At 40.4% G+C, this 18,046-nt stretch overlaps 1 protein-coding gene across 18 annotated transcripts in view; it reads right to left on the reverse strand.

The window, feature by feature from the left end:
• The window catches only part of WDFY3 (WD repeat and FYVE domain containing 3), a 187,925-nt gene that overhangs the window by 22,255 nt on the left and 147,624 nt on the right, over nt 1-18,046 (reverse strand). For 12 of the 18 annotated variants that reach the window (XM_080589096.1, XM_080589094.1, XM_080589095.1 and 9 more), the window contains 13 exons: nt 17,253-17,352; nt 14,865-15,025; nt 13,997-14,226; nt 13,079-13,188; nt 12,041-12,223; nt 7,716-7,888; nt 6,210-6,287; nt 5,012-5,239; nt 4,130-4,183; nt 1,753-1,921; nt 1,384-1,547; nt 442-590; nt 53-173 (listed from right to left, as the gene is read on the reverse strand). In XM_080589096.1, coding sequence (XP_080445222.1) covers nt 53-173; nt 442-590; nt 1,384-1,547; nt 1,753-1,921; nt 4,130-4,183; nt 5,012-5,239; nt 6,210-6,287; nt 7,716-7,888; nt 12,041-12,223; nt 13,079-13,188; nt 13,997-14,226; nt 14,865-15,025; nt 17,253-17,352 — 1,920 coding nt within the window. The remainder of the gene's footprint in view (nt 1-52; nt 174-441; nt 591-1,383; nt 1,548-1,752; nt 1,922-4,129; nt 4,184-5,011; nt 5,240-6,209; nt 6,288-7,715; nt 7,889-12,040; nt 12,224-13,078; nt 13,189-13,996; nt 14,227-14,864; nt 15,026-17,252; nt 17,353-18,046) is intronic. The other 6 variants (XM_080589100.1, XM_080589092.1, XM_080589091.1 and 3 more) reach the window with 2 other exon arrangements.

The raw sequence follows: 18,046 nt of genomic DNA on the forward strand, positions 1-18,046 counted from the left end.
TTGTTAAAATTCCAAAGTTGGCACCTCAATCTAAATACTGTGTCCAAGTTACCTGCAAAAGGTATCTCCTTTTATGTACTTCCTTGATATCTTCATAGGCAAAAATGCTGCACGTTCTTTTGAGTTGACTTGGACCTTGCCTTGCTCCCCTAGGTATGATAGGCTCGTGCATCCTGTAGACGGAGCATATACAGGAAAGTGATTTAAAAGAACGTGAATTATAAAAAATATTTTTTTCATCTTTGTGAGAGTTCAGTTATTGAAAAAACTTATTTCACGATATACCACACACCACATTTTGCATTTTGTGAGCAACAGAAGAATCTGCTCCCAAGATCTTCCACAATCTGACATGTTTTTCTAGTTGATTCCAAAGAATCTCATTAAATACCTGTTGTTCACCTACTAAAGACTGATGAAACTCTTTATTAAACCACTCACTTTGGAGGCAGCGTCTCAATATCCCGTATTTCTCTGGTGGCGGTCATGGTAAATCCATCAATCACATAGAAGTGCTCTTTCCCAAAGAGAAGAAGCCCTTCGCTAGTGTCAAGGCCCTGAACCCGAGCACAGCGGTACATATGCTGAATCTGAAATGAAAAACATGCAGTGAGCAAAAGCAGGTCAGCAAGCTCAGACTCAGACCATTGCTTTGTTATAACAAGGCCTAAACAGTGCTTTATTACTTGTGGATACAGCAAAAATTCTACTATTTTTCCTGTTAATTGAAGATGTAAATCACCTTTGTGATCACTGATTTCAAAGGCAGTTTAAATAAAGCCTCCATCATATAGTACAGATTTCTATGGTTTACTGACTTGTCCACTCTCGCTTTGCTTCTCGGGCATATTTTGCAACCTAGAGCCCTTTCAACCTTGATCCCAAATCTATTTAGTGGTATACTTCAGACAGACAGTCTGAAATACTGAATAACCAGAACAGCCTTTGAACACAGTTCATGGGGATAAAACATTCACTGTCAAAATTTTTCTTTCTAATGATTACAAGAATTACTTAGAAAGCCTATAGTGTGCAGTATTTACATGTTCAACGTATATTTCCTTTATGGGGTCTCATTAGGTTGACAGTGTAATAATCCAATCACAGGATAGCTTGCAACTTTAGTTCTATGACAGGTTGAATTCTCCATAGCAGGCAGAAGCAAAGCAAGAACGTTTCCAGTACAGTGGTTTTGGGCTCAGGACCTCTTTGAACTCAAGTACACATTTGGTTTCAAGGATGCTGCAAGAAGAAGCTGATGGAATATTAAGTAGGTGCAGCTTTAGATCAGGGAAGCTATTTAGGATGTTTATTTGTGCTTGCTACATGCAGGGCAGAAATTCCAATACAGTAAGTGCTTAGTCTGTTTGCAGTACACAGTACCTTTTCTCCTTCTTCAAGAAGTCGAAGCAAAGTTGTGTTGTCAGTCTTCTCCTCTTCATCAATTGAACTCCCCTCAACAACTTGATCTTGTGATTGCTCCTGGTTCTCATCATCTCCTCCATCAGGAGCAGAGCGAGATCGTTTCAGGGGAGGCTTCACTAGGCCTGGAAAAGAAGAACAAAGATGAATAAAAAACCCACAAAAATTCGCTGTGCAAAACCTTTTGAAGTTTAAAACTGCTGATCCAATGCTAAGACAGAAAATAGAGTTCCACAAGATCCTTATGTTTATTCCAACATGAATGCAAGAGAAGATATAAAGGCAGATAAATTTAAAGAGAATAGTTTGGGACAAAAGAAATGATCTAACCTTTGACTCTTGCAATCGTGTCCTCTCCGTGTTCTGGCTCCTGCTGAGTGGTTTCACCCACTGTATTTTCTTCTATGGTGTCCTGGAAGACTGCAGGGTTTCCAGAAGCCAGGCGCATGTAGTACTCCTTACTGTCATAACTTATAGCCCTTCGGTAGCGAGCAGGTTTCTTAGAAATAATTGAACACAATCGCTTAGTCAGTCAACTCCTCGCTTGCTTCAGTAAACAAGTTTCAGGAACACTGTGTGCAGCACAGGGCATGCCCACTAAGTGCTTTGTGCGTGTGCAGACATACAACAAAACATACAAAACCAGAGACTCTTCATTAGATCCAATAAATCATCTAATTTGCAAGGGAGGTTTGAACCACTGAAGTAACGGTGGGTTTGCAGAAATGCCTGCTGCTAAGCCTACAACACGGAGACGTATTAAGTGTGGTCAGTATGCCATGAACTGTCACAAAAGACTGCTGGGATACTTTTGCTCTAAGATTGATAGATCATATAGCCATTTCACAACCTTTCATCACTCCCTACAATTCATTCATTAGACAGCCAAATTCATTGCTAGGAGTAGTTTGAGTAAAAATTTTCCTCAAGACAAGATGAAAATAAGTGGAGGTCGATATGAACTAAAAGCAGCCAGAGACCTGATTTGAAGGCTCAAAAATTCTTAATTAATTGTTTCTTTTCTTTTTTTTTTTTAATACAGATTTTGAAGGCCTGCAGGCAGGCAATTGGCACAAGAGGATTATTTTAAGTGAAGTAATTCATCAAGCATCATTTATATCTTTGGATAAGCACAATGGATTATGATATGTTTCACTATGGTGATGGTGTGTTGTTGGTTTTCTTTTAGCAGGTTAATTCTTACATTCCTCTTTTGATTATGGAATTAGTATTAGAAATCAAAGTAACCACTAAATGAGGACAAGGTCAGCAACATCACTGGAGAGACAGATGGGGATAAGAGCAATTACATAGCCAAGAACTTTTCCAAAATTAAAACAAACTGATGCACCTGGACAGAAGAAAACCCATTATTTTTATACTTCAGTCAAAAATCTTCTTCTCTGAGTACTATTTAACGCCAACACCCTAACTCTAGAAAGCTCAGTTTGTGAACATGCTCAACTCTCCAACACAAAAACGAATTGTTACTTTGTAGCAATATACCCCACGATTCTTCAAATTAGATTGAGATAATAATGGAATATTATAAATTCAGATAAATGCTTTAAATTATGTGCAACTGCAGAATATTAGTTGCTGTTTCAATTAAGACTTTTCCTCGTTCACTTCTGCAGTTGTAACTGCAAATACATAAAATGTGATGTTCTTTTTTTGTTGCTGTCCGTGTGATGATGTAGCAGGAAACTAAGTGACCCATAAAAACAAAACAGCTTTATTACAAGTAGATGTTTGGGATGACTAAGCAATTAAGAGCAGCAACATGGAGATTCCTTATTTCAGGTCAAATTGCCTGCCCCAGAAATCCAAGATGTACAGCACTGTGATTTGATTTGCCGAGTTGGGCTCCAGTAAGTCTTCACTCTTTAACACCTCTGTAGTAACATAAATTCTACAAAGAAAAATCCAAACTAGCACTGCTAACATGAAGAAATCAGTAACAAATTATATTTGATTTTGTATATAGCAATTACTTTCATTTATGTGTATTAGTTCATTGCTGAATGTAATTCAAAATCAGTGAATGCACATTGTGCACTATACTTAGTGATGGGCAAGACTAACTGCAATTTCATAGAGAAGCATCGTAAGAGAGAAATCCTTGCAGGGCAGTCAGTTCCTAACAGATCTGGTACTTCTAAGGTAGGATTCGTATTTTGAAACGACTGCGTACATATCATTAATAATAAAAATGAAGATGATCAGGAATGACAAAATTGGGTTAACAAACGTGGTGCTAACAAAAATAGGCCTCTTTCAGACCATTACGATTAGAAAGGGGAAGAACCCCTGCTCACCAGGTCCCCTTTGCAAACAACATCCATTTTCCCAGCAGTGCTTCCCAATGATCACGTTGCCCATTACTAAACATGTTCTGTAGACCATTAGTTCAGACCCCAAGCCACAACTCTGAACACAGTGAGAACAGTGACAGCACAGTCCAACACAGCCTGTTAGTGTGCAGCAAAGAAGTTAAGATCTACAGAAAGTTGTATTAGGTGAAGGCTGAGGAGAGCACAGTAACATCTTCTAATGTGAATATGGAAAACACCACCTTCAGGCCTGGAAATACTGAAAGAGCAAGTTGAAAGCCAAATGTAGAAGCATTGATTAAGATTGCCCAACATGCAGGAGCAGCTGTAAAAGTTGTGATTATTTTACATTCTCTCAGTGTGTGTTTCTTTACCTTTTGAGGAATGCCATCATCAGATGTCTCAGGAAGTCTACTTGAGAGGTCAGACTGAAAACAGGTCATTAAGTATATGCATCAGAAAAAGAACACTTTCAGAAGAAGGCATGACGATATGTTCTCCGCTTTCTGTGAACTTAACTGTTGCTAAAACTATTCTGTGTCATAACAAGTAGACAAATACACCTAATGGTGTAAAGTTGGCTGTACAGAATTTTTTTGTTTGTGCTTCTTAAGTACCATGGCTTTTATTCTTGATTTGAGGAAAAAAAATCCTGCATGCATACATACATGCATGCCTAAAAGACACAATAAAGACTTCTCCATTTCCTCAAGATGCTGTTCCAAAGCAAAGAGAAACGAACTGCCAAGCTTTCCAAGGCCACATACGTTTCTGCCCAAGTAGCCGATGTTCATATTCACAGATTATCAGTGAAAGAAGTACATCCAAATGAAGGCCAGTAGGCCGATTTGGTTTTTGCCTTTTTTCAGATCTGTTTCAACTGTTATGTAGCACTACGCCAAGAACTCAGAGTGAAACCTCCCATCCATAGGTATGGCATTTCATAGCCCCTTGCTGCTCATGAAGACGCTTCTGGTGTTCACCGGCATGCTCGCTTGGCTAATGCATACACACCACGTCTCATGCTGGAACCAGTAGAGCTTTCCAATTCACTCAGTTTTGAGTGGTGAACAGGTCAGTCCCACCATGAAATATACTACGAAGAATAACTGGACCTTACCCACCATTTAGGACTAACAGGCATGTTGGTAAACCAACAGAGTAAAATAGGCTTAAGAGAAACTTTTTTTTTTTTTTAAAAGTGGATTTTACAACTGGGCATGAAATTACTCATAATGAAATGCTGAATTACTTACCAGAAAGTTTGTTTCTTGTTCAGCTTCAGGCATGTAGGGATACTGAATATAAAACATGTCATTTCGAACCATCTTCTTCCTCATTCTACAGGGACCCTCAGTCATCTCCAACATCCACTTGTCAAGATGGGAACCGATGGGGGGACCCCACAGACCTCGCTCTCGTAGTAACTCATACTCGATTTGAGACCACTCTTCTGTCACATATTTTAATGCATTCTGCTGACGCTGAATACAAAGATATTTCCATATGCATTAGCAGTGATGTTTTTAAGCCTGCATCTGATGCGAGCAAAGTCATTTTCACTACATTACAGAAAACATCACAACTGAAAATTACAGTAGCATTTTATTATGCACCCTAATGCGCTTTCCAGTCTCAGCTACTATAAAAGCAAGATTCACATTGTATTCCTCTAAGCATAAGAGGTAAAAAACAACAAATGAACTCTGCTTTTGGTTTTTACTTATAACTGAATGCATTTGTAAACAGCAAATATGAAAAAAATGCGACATTAATACACTGATTTTGAAAAGGGATTTTAGGAATTGAAAAAAGATAACTTCAGATGCTTTTCCTGCCTACATTTGAACAGAAGAGGGAAACTGAACAAAGCAAAGCTTATCTGGTGGATTTTTGCCAGTCACTTTCAATAACTTCTGGGAAGCTGATTTCTTAGACTTTTAGAACACATCTCAGCAAATACTTTGAACCAAAGGACTGTGGGGATGCTTGGAAAGAAAATGCAGGGTGCAATGATTTTGTACTAGAAGGCACAGAGCATCATCTTTCTATTGCTGCATAATAATTTCAAAAGGGTACCGTAAAATTTTGTTTGTGCTACTATAGAAGTAGCATTTGTACACAATTCTTTCCTGTGTCTTCTGCTATTTTTTTTTCAAGAAGCCTAAGTACTCTTTGGAATAAAAAAAAAAAGATGGAAACATGCTAGAGCATGCAGGCTTTTTAAAACAGCATATGAAAAACTTAAGATTTAACTTAGGTACTACTGCTGCAATGAAATCAAAATTAGCTTTATTTGACTGCATTAAAGAAACACCCCTAAAATAACAGTAGTATCTATACATTTAAGCATTTAATCACCAACCTCCTAATATTTTATAAGCCACATACTGAGAAACAGGATCTGTACAGCCTAACACGTCAAAAATTTTCAGGTAGTCCTCTGAACCATACCTCCTGATATTCCTTATACTGCATATCAACCAGGTCCCGAACCACTGCAATGTGAGTAAACATCCACTGGGAAATTTCCTAACAGAAGATAAGGAGACAGACAGAATCAGACTTTATAAAAGCAGGCTTAGGCTTTGTTTGAATGGAAAGCCCATGAATCCATCACCTTGCTAACTTGTTCAAAAAGACTAGTTTCCTAAAATATATTCTGGATTAATTTCAAACTACTGCATGCAAAAATATTTTTAAGGGTGTTTTATGTTTTTTGTTTTATTTTGTTTGGTTGTTTCTAAGGCAGCAAACTCACGTACAGGGACATTATTTAAGATAAACTGGCAAACATTTGGCAAATATTGAAAGCACATGATTAATGGCTCAGAAAATTCTCAAACAGCTAAAGAGAGGCACTAGATGACAAAAATTACTACTTTTCTCCATTTCTAGGTAATATTTTGTGGATGCTGCCCAATTTGATGGAAACCCTTACAGCTATCATTCTGTACTGACACACACCTGTTTTCACACCCTGCTCCCTTGCCGATATGCCTAACAACCATTCCTGTCAGCTCAGTTTTTGGGTTTCTTCCTTTTCATTTTCATGTGTTCACCAGAAAAAGGACCGATAACACTGAGAATTCTTTATTGTATCAAGTCCACTGCATGATTTTCACACCAGTAAGTGAAAAGGCAAGCTATTTTTCAACTTACACAGGACACTAATAACTCCTGATGAATAAATAGCAGTTAGACATTTCTTTATGGCAGGAATACACCTGCTCTCCATGAACTAAAGTCTCCCTGCTGTTCCAAGTGCTAATTACAGTAAGAACTCCATCCTACAAAACTTTCAGACCTGTCTTTCCTTTGTTTTCAATGCCCAAAGTATTGTATATTAACTCCTTACAATGCCCTACCAAGTACTTTCTGACAGAAATCACACAGCTTTAATCCTCTAGTCTTTTTTTTTTTTTAACACAAGCAGGTTTGAAAAGCAAATGTACAATTTCACCACCACAATGTTTTGCTGAGCTCTTCTCTGTAGTACAATAAAAATAGGGAAAAGCAGTATTTGTTTAGTCATGATACATAAAATATGCTTATAAGGATTTTCCAAAAAAAAAAAAAAACAACACATCATCTTGGCAGTAGGATGAGAAAAAGGACAAGCATCTATCTTGGCTTCCACTGAAAAAGGACAAGCATCTATCTTGGCTTCCATTACAAAGTGGTGTGGCAAACTGAATTAGGGCCCAGACTAGCAAAGCAGTAAAGCATTACAGATATATAAAACCTTAACTCTCCTTTTAATGTTAAAGATAGGCAGCTGTGCTCGCTGGATTAGGACACGCAGAAGTGAGAATGCTCAGTCTCAATATTCAACAATGAAAAGAAACAAGCACAAGATCTTACCTAACACCCTGAAAGATCATTTATATTGCAATATTTACCATAATCTCTGAACATACAATGCTGGATTTTAGATTGCATTTTACTGAGTGGCATTACCTGTGTAGAAAGATTGTGTTTATTGAGCCCGCTCTCCTTCCGGTTTCTCCTGGAACCAGTTAGTTTAGAGAGGCCAAACCCACTGCTAACTCGTGAAAGTTTGGACTGTGTGGTCGGAACCAACGCCTCCCCTCTACTGATGCACTTCTTCTCATGGGCTGAAAAACAAAGATCTTATGTTGTGTTTTTTTTTTTTCCCTGTCTGTTCTCATTGTCATTGCCGTTTCACTAAACAAAGTAACCTTTTTTATTGTTGTTTTTTTGGTTGTTTCTTTTTTTCTCGTGGTTGTGGTGTGTGGGTGGCTTTTTTCAGTTTTAGTTTTGAAGGAAAGACACCCAAGAGAAATTTGGGATTTTTATTTTTAAAGGAAACATGAGGAGCAGACTTATGAATCCTTTCACTGATTATCAAAACCAGGGTCTAACAGCTGTGAGTGCTGTCTTCATCTGAATAAGTGAAAAATCAGTACGTAGAACGAAGTTGCCACCTCCCCTCCCCTCCACACTCCAACCAATTTCCATATTGCTGAATTACATCCCTTAAAGACCAAGAGAGCAGTCAAAAGAAGGGAGACAATGTCAGACGAAACAGTTTCTTTCAAAACAGTTACAAAATAAAGAAATCTATTCCATTTGTTATAAATGGCAGACACAAATGAAAAGTAACCCAGTCGAGCATGTCATCATTGTGCCCCTCCCTACACCCAAAAAGGGGCTGCATCATGACCCTGCTATCTAGTCTGTCAGCACAAGTATGTCATTTTGAGAGAGGTTAGGTGGGCTAGTGCACCTTTTTGTGAACATACACCCATCCCAGTTGATCGTTAAGTCCAGAAACACTAGCATTCTTACTTTAAAACTTTAGTAAAAATCACAGATTAGTTTAGCTCTCAGCACTTTCATGTTCTCCCCATACTCATCTAATGGACCTCACTGTATATCCGTTAAATTTGATTTAAAAAAATATGCTTCCATTATTTTCTTCTTTTAAATCCACTACTACCTTCTTAAACCAATATATTCTCCAAAGATCCTCGACTCTGCTCAAAACACTTTATTTATTATTTTTGTTTAAATACCAACTATTAGCTAGATAGTGGAAACGCAAGCAAAATTCAGCCAGGGACAAAGCATATCTAGAAGTACATGGACCACAAAACCAATTGCTGTATATTTCCAACAACGCTTTCTGTATATCCAGATTAACCTCAATTACAGAATCATATAGTTTGGAAGAGACCTCCAAGATCACCTAGTCCAACCTCTGACCTAACACTAACAAGTCCTCCACTAAACCATATCACTAAGTTCAACATCTAAATGTCTCTTAAAGACCTCCAGCGATGGTGACTGAACCCACTTCCCTGGGCAGCCCATTCCAACGCCTAACAACCCTTTCAGTATAAGAAGTTTTCCCTAATATCCAACCTAAATCTTCCCTGGCACAACTGTAGCCCATTCCCCCTTGTCCTATCACTGGGCACATGGGAGAATAGACCAAAGGAGCCTCCTTTAAGGCACCTGTAGCCTCCTTCAAGGTACCTGTAGAGAGTGATAAGGTCGCCCCTGAGCCTCCTCTTCTCCAGGCTAAACAACCCCTGCTCCCTCAGCCGCTCCTCGTAAGACTTGTTCTCCAGACCCCTCACCAGCTTCGTTGCCCTCCTCTGGACACACTCCAGCACCTCAATGTCCTTCCTGTAATGAGAGGCCCAAAACTGAACACAGTACTCGAGGTGTGGCCTCACCAGAGCTGAGTACAGGGAGACAATCACTTCCCTAGTCCTGCTGGCCACACTGCTTCTTATGCAAGGCAGGATGCTGTTGGCCTTCCTGGCCACCTGAGCACACTGCTGGCTCATGTTCAGCCGACTATCAACCAGTACTCCCAGGTCCTTCTCTGCCAGGCAGCTTTCCAACCACTTATCTCCCAGCCTGTAGCGCTGCTTGGGGTTGTTACGTCCCAGGTGCAGGACCCGGCACTTGGCCTTGTTGAACTTCATACAGTTGGCCTCAGCCCATCGGTCCAGCCTATCCACATCCTCCTGCAGAGCCTTCCTACCCTCGAGCAGATCAACATGTGCATCTAACTTGGTGTCTGTCGTCTGCAAACTTACTGAGGGTACATTTGGTCCCCTCATCCAGACCATCGATAAAGATATTGAAGAGGACTGGCCCCAGTACTGAGCCCTGGGGGACTCCACTAGTGACCGGCCTCCAAACTGGATTTATCTCCATTCACCATGACTCTTTGGGCCCGGCTACCCAGCCAGTTTCTAACCCAATGATGTGTACGCCAGTCCAAGCCATGAGCAGCCAGTTTCTTGAGGAGAATGCTGTGGGAAATGGTGTCAAAAGCCTTACTGAAGTCAAGGTAGACCACATCCACAGCCTTCCCCTCGTCCACTAAGCACATCACTTGGTCATAGAAGGGGATCAGGTTCGTCAAGCAGGACCTGCCTTTCATAAACCCATGCTGACTGGGCCTGATCGCCTGGTTGCCCTGCAAGTGCCGCGTGATGACACTCAAGATAATCTGCTCCATGAGCTTCCCTGGCACCGAAGTCAGACTGACAGGACTATAGTTTCCTGGGTCCACCCTCCAGCCCTTCTTGTAGATGGGCGTCACGTTTGCTAGCCACCAGTCGACTGGGACCTCCCCTGATAGCCAGGATTGCCGATAAATGATGGAAAGCGGCTTGGCCAGCTCTTCTGCCAGTTCTCGCAGTACCCTGGGGTGGATCCCATCCGGCCCCATCGACTTGCGTACATCCAAGTGCTGTAGCAGGTCGCCAAGCATTTCCTCGTGGATTATGAGGGCCACATTCTAATCCCCATCCCCTTCCACCAGCTCAGGGGGCTGGGTATCTAGAGAACAACTGGCCTTGCCACTAAAGACTGAGGCAAAGAAGGCATTAAGCACCTCAGCCTTTTCCTCATCTCTTGTAACTAAGTTTCCCTCTGCATCCAGTAAAGGATAGAGATTCTCCTTAGTCCTCCTTTTCATGTTTATGTATTTATAAAAACATTTTCTGTTGTCTTTAACAGGAGTAGCCATATTAAGCTCCAGATGAGCTTTGGCCTTTCTAATTTTGTCCCTGCACAGCCTCGCAACATCCTTATTGTCCTTCTGAGTGGCCTGCCCTCTTTTCCAAACCCTCTTTTTCTTCCTGAGCTCTAGCTACAGCTCTCTGTTCAGCCAGGCTGGTCGTCTTACACGCCGGCTCGTCTTTGAGCACGTGGGAACAGACCGCTCCTGAGCCTTTAAGATTTCCTTCTTCAAGAGTGCCCAGCCTTCCTGGACTCCTCTGCCCTTCAGAACCACCTCCCAAGGGACTCTGCCAACCACTGCCCTGAACAGTTCAAAGCCTGTCCCCTGGAAGTCCAAGACAGCAGTTTTACTGATCCCCCTCCTGACTTTGCCAAGAATAGGGAACTCTACCATTTCGTGGTCACTCTGCCCAGGACAGATCCCGACCACCACTTCTCCCACCAGTCCTTCTCTGTTTGTGAACAGAAGGTCTAGTGGGGCACCTCCCCTGGTAGGCTCACTAACCAGCTCCTTCAGGAAGCTATCTTCCACGCTCTGCAGGAACCTCCTAGACTGCTTCCTCTGAGCTGTATTTTATTTCCAGCAAATTACTTCAGAACCATTCCATTGTAAAAGGCCTATGTCCATTCAATTTTAGATGAACTTTGAGTATCTGCTGTCTGAACTCATACTAATCATTCCAACAACAGTTGGCTTTTATTAATACAGGCACACAACTAACTTGAGCTTAACTTGTCCACCAGGTCCTTTTCCTTTAAAGCTGCTTCCTATGTTGAACAGACTTCACTGCCAAGGAAAAGTCCGAGTATCGCTGCTGCCATAGAAATGATGTTTGGTTGCACATTTCCAATTTCATCAACCATGGGGAGACTTTGTAGGCTGCACCCGGACATGCTCAAGATGGGTTCCTTTCCTGTCTGGCACATCCAAATCTCAGTAAGGTCTCATAGGTCACCACAAGGCAAGTGCTCATGAAAAGGTGCTAAATAAAACAGTCCTCTGCCACTGTAATTCACAGGACGCTATTTGGTACATGCTCACACACAAACATAGGAAGCTGCTGAGATCAGCAAAACCATTGACTACAGGCCCTGCGTATGGCAGAGTAAGTATATCCCATACCCGGTACCATTTCTGAATCAGAGATGTTCAGCTATAACAGGTTAAAGTATTTACCAATACACAAAAGGTAAGTCCACATTGTAATATCCAATGCACATGGTTCCCTTTGGGAAAATCTAACATCTGGGACAGGTAAATCCTCAGTTGCACTTACCCAAATGATTTTGCCAACACTTTAAACTTGCTTCCTCAATTAAAGTTCTTGCAACAGTTATATCCACTTGGCCACGATCATTGACAGGTAGCATCACTTTGAAAACTTCTTCTAACACCTGTTTTTTACTGTGAATCAACTCTGTCCACACTCTGTTTATAGCTTTTAAAAGAAGCTGGCGACCTGCATAAGTACAAGACCATAAACAGCAAGTTTTCTAAGCTGCTTATTGAATTTGTATTTTTATAGTAGCAAAATGAATAGATTAAGCAATTACACTCCACATTCTTCCTTTCTTGTAGGACTTGTGAAATGTATTTTAACAGCCTGTCTTTTTTATCATTTGTACACTATTCGTACACATCTAGAAGTTTATTTTGAAATTTTTTCCTCTGCGAATCTGAAACACCGGCTCCAATTAGTTGCAATTCTTCTCCCATACCCATGCGTACATTAACAACACTAGATTGATAAGAATCTTACATATATATATAGTCTATATAAAAACATACAATTCCAAACACAAATCACACAAGTATTTTTTATATCTGTATACACTGATAGACACGTATGTAAATATTAAATGTATACATATAAGAAGAGCAAAACTACGATCGTTTCTTCTACCAGCCAGTTCATAAGTTTCCCTTTAGAGGAAAATCCTAACGGTTCCAGTGAGTAATAATTCAACATCTTATAACAGTTATGTCTTAACTATGCTCCTGTAAGATTTGTCAGATAGAGAAGCATGGCACACACTTAAAAGGATCCATTTACATTGCATTCAATTCAGTACACATAAAGGAGTCTAATTCTAGTTCACGTCCAGTAAAAAAAAATGAAGTCCACTTGCTGTATTAACAAAACAGTAGCTTATTTTGAATGTATCTGTTTTGGTGTTTCAAGTGTTTTGTTTGTTTGTTTTTAGTGTTTATACACACGCACTCTCCTGCCCAAAGTATAACTAGGGTAAAAGACTACTGATGACAATAAAGCAGCAGCATTAGCAGACATCCGTGGATTCATCACTCAGATTACCTTCACTGACATCTTGATTGTAGACTCCATCTGGCTCTATATCAGAGGGGATCATAATGTGCCAAGTAGTCATCCTGGCTTCTGCTTCCAATCCAAACCCATCAACATTGCTACAAATACACAGTGAATGAACAACCACCAGAAACAAATAAAAGCGCTACAAAGATTAACGTGTACTGCTACAGCAATTATCTTCATTTCTGTCCACTTGATTTCTGATGATCTGCAGTCACAAGTCAAACTGAAGGTTTTTTAAAAAGGACATAACATGGACACTAATGTTGCTGGAGGAAGCAGAAATATTTCAGGAAACACCAGTGTGGCCAAAGCCACGAATGGCAAACACTAGGGTTTTTGCGGATCATGTTTCCCAAGTGTCTTGGGATAAAACCAAAGTCCTACAACTTTTTGGAAAGAAAAATGAAAATGCCAGTCAGGCTTTTGTAGCAATGCAGACAAGCAGGTGTTACCAGCATTTGTCATGTCCATCCAATTTAATTCTTCACTTATTCGAATACATCCAATTACTAAGATACTGAACGCATACTCAATAGACCCTAAGTCTAGTGACTGATCCCTTTAACTATTAATTACTTCACACTAGAGCTTCTTTCTACTTAAAAAATATTTCACACTGTCAAAGCATAGTAATATAAGGGTTGATCAGCACTTGTGTTAGTATTGTAAAATACCTGTGTAAAAGGAGGTAAGATTGTTCTCTAAACTCAGGCTCTTCAAACTTTTCATTTTATTTCAAAATGAATCACTACAGCTTGCTTGCATTTCACTGACTTGAAAGTTATAAACAGTTGTCAGGAATTTGCTGACTTATTCGCAAGGTGTCAGAGCTGAGAGGGAACAGGTGATTTTTATGTCACGGCCCTGGTTCTGGAATAAACTTCTGTCTGAGAGACTTACCTTCCCACATGCAGGTTAATCAAACAGTGAGCTAGGCAGCTGATGAACTCTTGATCATGATTTCCAGGTCCCAAAATTAAGTTTCTGTTCACAGTAAGGACCCTCAGAGAATCAAGGAGAGCCACTTGCTGAGGAACAGTTTTGTGGGCTCTTGAGAACTGATACAAGATGGTCCTGTTCAGGCAGTGATAAATAGCATCCAGTGATAGTCCCTGAGATCTTCTTTTTGACTAATAGAAACAAAACAAACAAAAAAAACCCACACATCATCAGATGTTAGCTGAAAAAATTTACAGGCAGATAATTTTTGCACAAATTGATCCACGCTGTTTTTTCAAAATAGGTAGTGTCAATTCCAGGGATTTCAAGGGCCAAATTGACACTAATAAATGCTGATGCACTTAAAATTTGAACATCCATAATAATCGGCCTATTTTCATTTTCTCTCACTTCGAGCAGCAGAAGTCTTCAACAGTCTCCAATAGAAGACCACGAGGAAGCTTTCCAAAAATCTCCTGAGGTCAATTTAGGAAGCTTTCCGGGCATTTAAGAAAAATAATAATGTCATCCAAAAGCAGTTTTAACTCAACTGCCCCATAATAAAGCATTCCACACTGACAAGATATGCTAGGAAAGCTCATTAAAAAGTAAAAGAGAAGAAAAAAAAAGGCATACTTACGAGCTAACCAAAGACAGGCCACCAGCACATGAACAATTACAGTCTTGGAGTGTTAGCTACCCAGGCTGCACAATTAGCAAAAGGCGCCATCCAAGTAGTACACAGGCTGCTTAGTAACATCACTCCATGGATTTTAACGTAAATTGTGAAAATGTTTTTTCAAGTAGGCTAATAGGAGAACATTGTTACCTGTGCAATGAGTTGGATTATGAATTCCACAAGAAGTTTGGATTCTTTGTTGAACATGCCCTGCCAAAGCTTATCTACCACACGCTGTGTAAAATAAAATACATTGTTCACCAGCACTTGGTAGCTTCCTCCACTTGTTATAGGCAGAGATGCATCTTCACCTATGTAACAGCAAAATAAAGCTTCTTCATTAAAAAGAAATAAATAAGTATATTGGCATTAGTCTATGCTTTCTAATTCTGTAAAAGAGAAGAAAAGAGTCAGATAGTCAACCTAAAGCCTAGTCAAAAAGCTAAAGCCTTGTCATAGAATCATAGACTGGTTTGGGCTGGAAGGGACCTTTAAGATGATCTAGTTCCAATCCCACTGCCATGGGAAGGGACACCTTACACCGGACCGGGGTGCTCAAAGCCCCATCCACCCCAGCCTTCGACACTTAGAGGGATGGGGCACCCACAGCTTCTCTAGACAGCCTCTTTTAGTGCCTCACCACCTTCAGAGTAAAGATTTTCTCCTTTATATCTGATCTAAATCTACCCTCTTTTAGTTTAAAGCTGTTACGTGTTGTCCTATCACTACACTCCTTGATAAAAGGAGACTACCAGAGCTTTTCTGTAGTCCCCTTTAGACACTGGGAGGATGCTATAAGGTCTCCCTCGAGCCTTCTCCTCTCCAGGGTGAACAACCCCAATTCCCTCAGCCTGTCTTTACTAGGACAGGTGCTCTAGGCCCTTGATAATCTCTGTGGCCTCCTCTGGACTTGTTCTAATACATCCATGTCCTTCTTGTGCTGGGTCCCCAAAGCTGACCATAGTACCACTCCAGGTGGGGTCTCACAAGAGAACAGCAGAGGGAAAGAATCACCTCCCTCGCCCTGCTGGCCAAGCTGCTTTTGGTGCAGCCCAGGATATGGGTGATTTTCTGGGCTGCAAGCTCACATTGCCGGGTCATGTTGAGCTTCTTGTCAACCAACATTTCCAGCTCCTTCTCCTCAAGGCTGCTTTCAATCCATTCTCCGCACAGCCTGTATTTGTGGCTGTCACTTACCTATGCTGAACTTTGATGGTAAATAATCACTGGAAATTGACAGTGAAAAGGCCAAAACAAGAGGGGCAGGGCACACACCAAACACCCACAGCAACCCCAGAAAATACATTGTGCAGCTTTATACTTACCTAACTTTTTGCAGCTATCTAAAAGGAAAATATCTGACATAGAATTAAAACCCAACCTGCTTACTAAAACTAATAAGATCTTGTGCAAACCAGGGTGAAATAGAAAAATCTCTGTGGATATTGCTACAGGCCCTTGTTTACTGTTTGGAGAGGTATATTAACCATCAACACTCTCTTAGTTTCTTTTCTGGATTCACATCTGATAGAGGACTAAAACATCACCTGAGACTCTATTCAAGGTAAACTGTACTTTGTGTGCGAGTACACTCAATTCACAACTTGAGAATCATTGCTTGAATTACTGCTTTCACAGAAGGATGCCAGAAAAGTCTCCTCCAGATTATTTCTCACAGAAAAGCAACGGGTGCTGATTTTGCCTGAGGTTCACTTAGATTTATTGATTTCTGGCACTACTTGCACACAAAGTGGCTGATTGCATCATACATGGAAGAAGCCAGCCAAAACTCTGAAGAAGGAACACCCAGGGAAACCAAAATTGTGCTCCTGGTGTACATAAAGTACTAACAAGGACTTCTAGGACGAATACAGAGCAGACTGATAGCTCCTGGCAAGTCCAGCAGGCCACCGTGAAATCAAAGCAGGCACCTGAGCAAAGATACTCCAACAGGCCACCTCACGATCATCTATACCCATGCTCTGCTGGGACAGCCCATCCTACTGACATCTAGCTTAAAAGCTTTTCAAACTCTTCCTGAGCATTTCTTTGGTAGGTGGTTCAATAGAGTACTAATCCCAGATGATTTTTCTGGGCTGCTTCTACAAAAGGAAGAAAAGAAAACTAAGGTAACTTTTAAAAACCTATGTCCCAGCCATGAGAAATTGACAAAAGCTCCAGATCATCTGCCAAGGCAAGAAGAACAAGACAGGTAATTCTGGGATAACAAGACTCAGTTGTATTTCTTTCTGACAGGACTGAAATTTGTCAGGTTTCCACATCCAAAAGATTCACCCAATGCAGTTTCTTTTAGAAACTTTTGTTTTATAGCTTTGGCACAATTGAGACTGAGAGGGAATATGTAATTACAGCAGTACCATTTACACATCAAAGGAAAGAAAAGGGCAGAACAAAAAATATGAAGGCACTAAATTTCTAACAAATTAGGTAATTAATAAAGAAAAATTAAAATTAATATCTATATCGAAAACTTTCCCTCAAGTCAGAGGGACTGATAATTAAGCATTGCTATATTACCCAATAAAACATCGGCTGCAAGTAAGTGGTCCATCACGCTATCCAAAACATATGTCTGAAACTCCTTCTGCTGTGTTCGTGTTGATCTTTCAGGGGAAGCCTGATTCAAGAAACACAGTGAAAAAATAATGAGTATCTCTGAGGGAGCAAAAAGGAAGAGGAGGTGTTATAGGTGAATTTTTGTTTTTCTTAAGTCTCATGAACTATCATTTATTTTTCCACAGTAATTTGTCTCCAGTAAGAAGTCTTGGCTCTCTCTAAAAACTTAGGGATGGACATCAGGTATACATCAGCTGTATGCAGTCTTACAGTGAGCATTACTCCAATTTATACCCAGTATATTTATTTTCTGCCCATCTAGACCAGTAACTAACATTGACAAACTGTAACAGATTAAAATACAGCAAAGCAACTGCAACAGAATGACCATGGCCTCAAATATGCTTCCTGATGTCCATGTAAAAATGCATCTCTTGAAAGTTTATTTATTTATTTAGCTTTGTGACAGCAAAGAGACACCTAGCTACCTCAGGAACTTTTAAGATTATGTATAAGAATGCTCCAAAATTCCTGCAGCTATGGAAGAAATCAGGGAGACACAGCAGCACAACAAAGAGCTAAGTCATAGGAGAACATGGACTGATGTGAACTGAACATTTCAAAAGACAGTCTGAAGAAAGTGTGGATACAGTAGTGCAGTTAAGCAGCAGTTGAACACCTCATTGCCTGCCTAAGCATTCAGAGAGCGCTGCTTTCCACACATGTCACCAAATGTAACAGAGTTTAACAGAAAG

The sequence above is a fragment of the Anser brachyrhynchus genome (assembly GCF_964034855.1).
Source record: "Anser brachyrhynchus genome assembly, chromosome: 4".
Classification (NCBI taxonomy): domain Eukaryota; kingdom Metazoa; phylum Chordata; class Aves; order Anseriformes; family Anatidae; genus Anser; species Anser brachyrhynchus.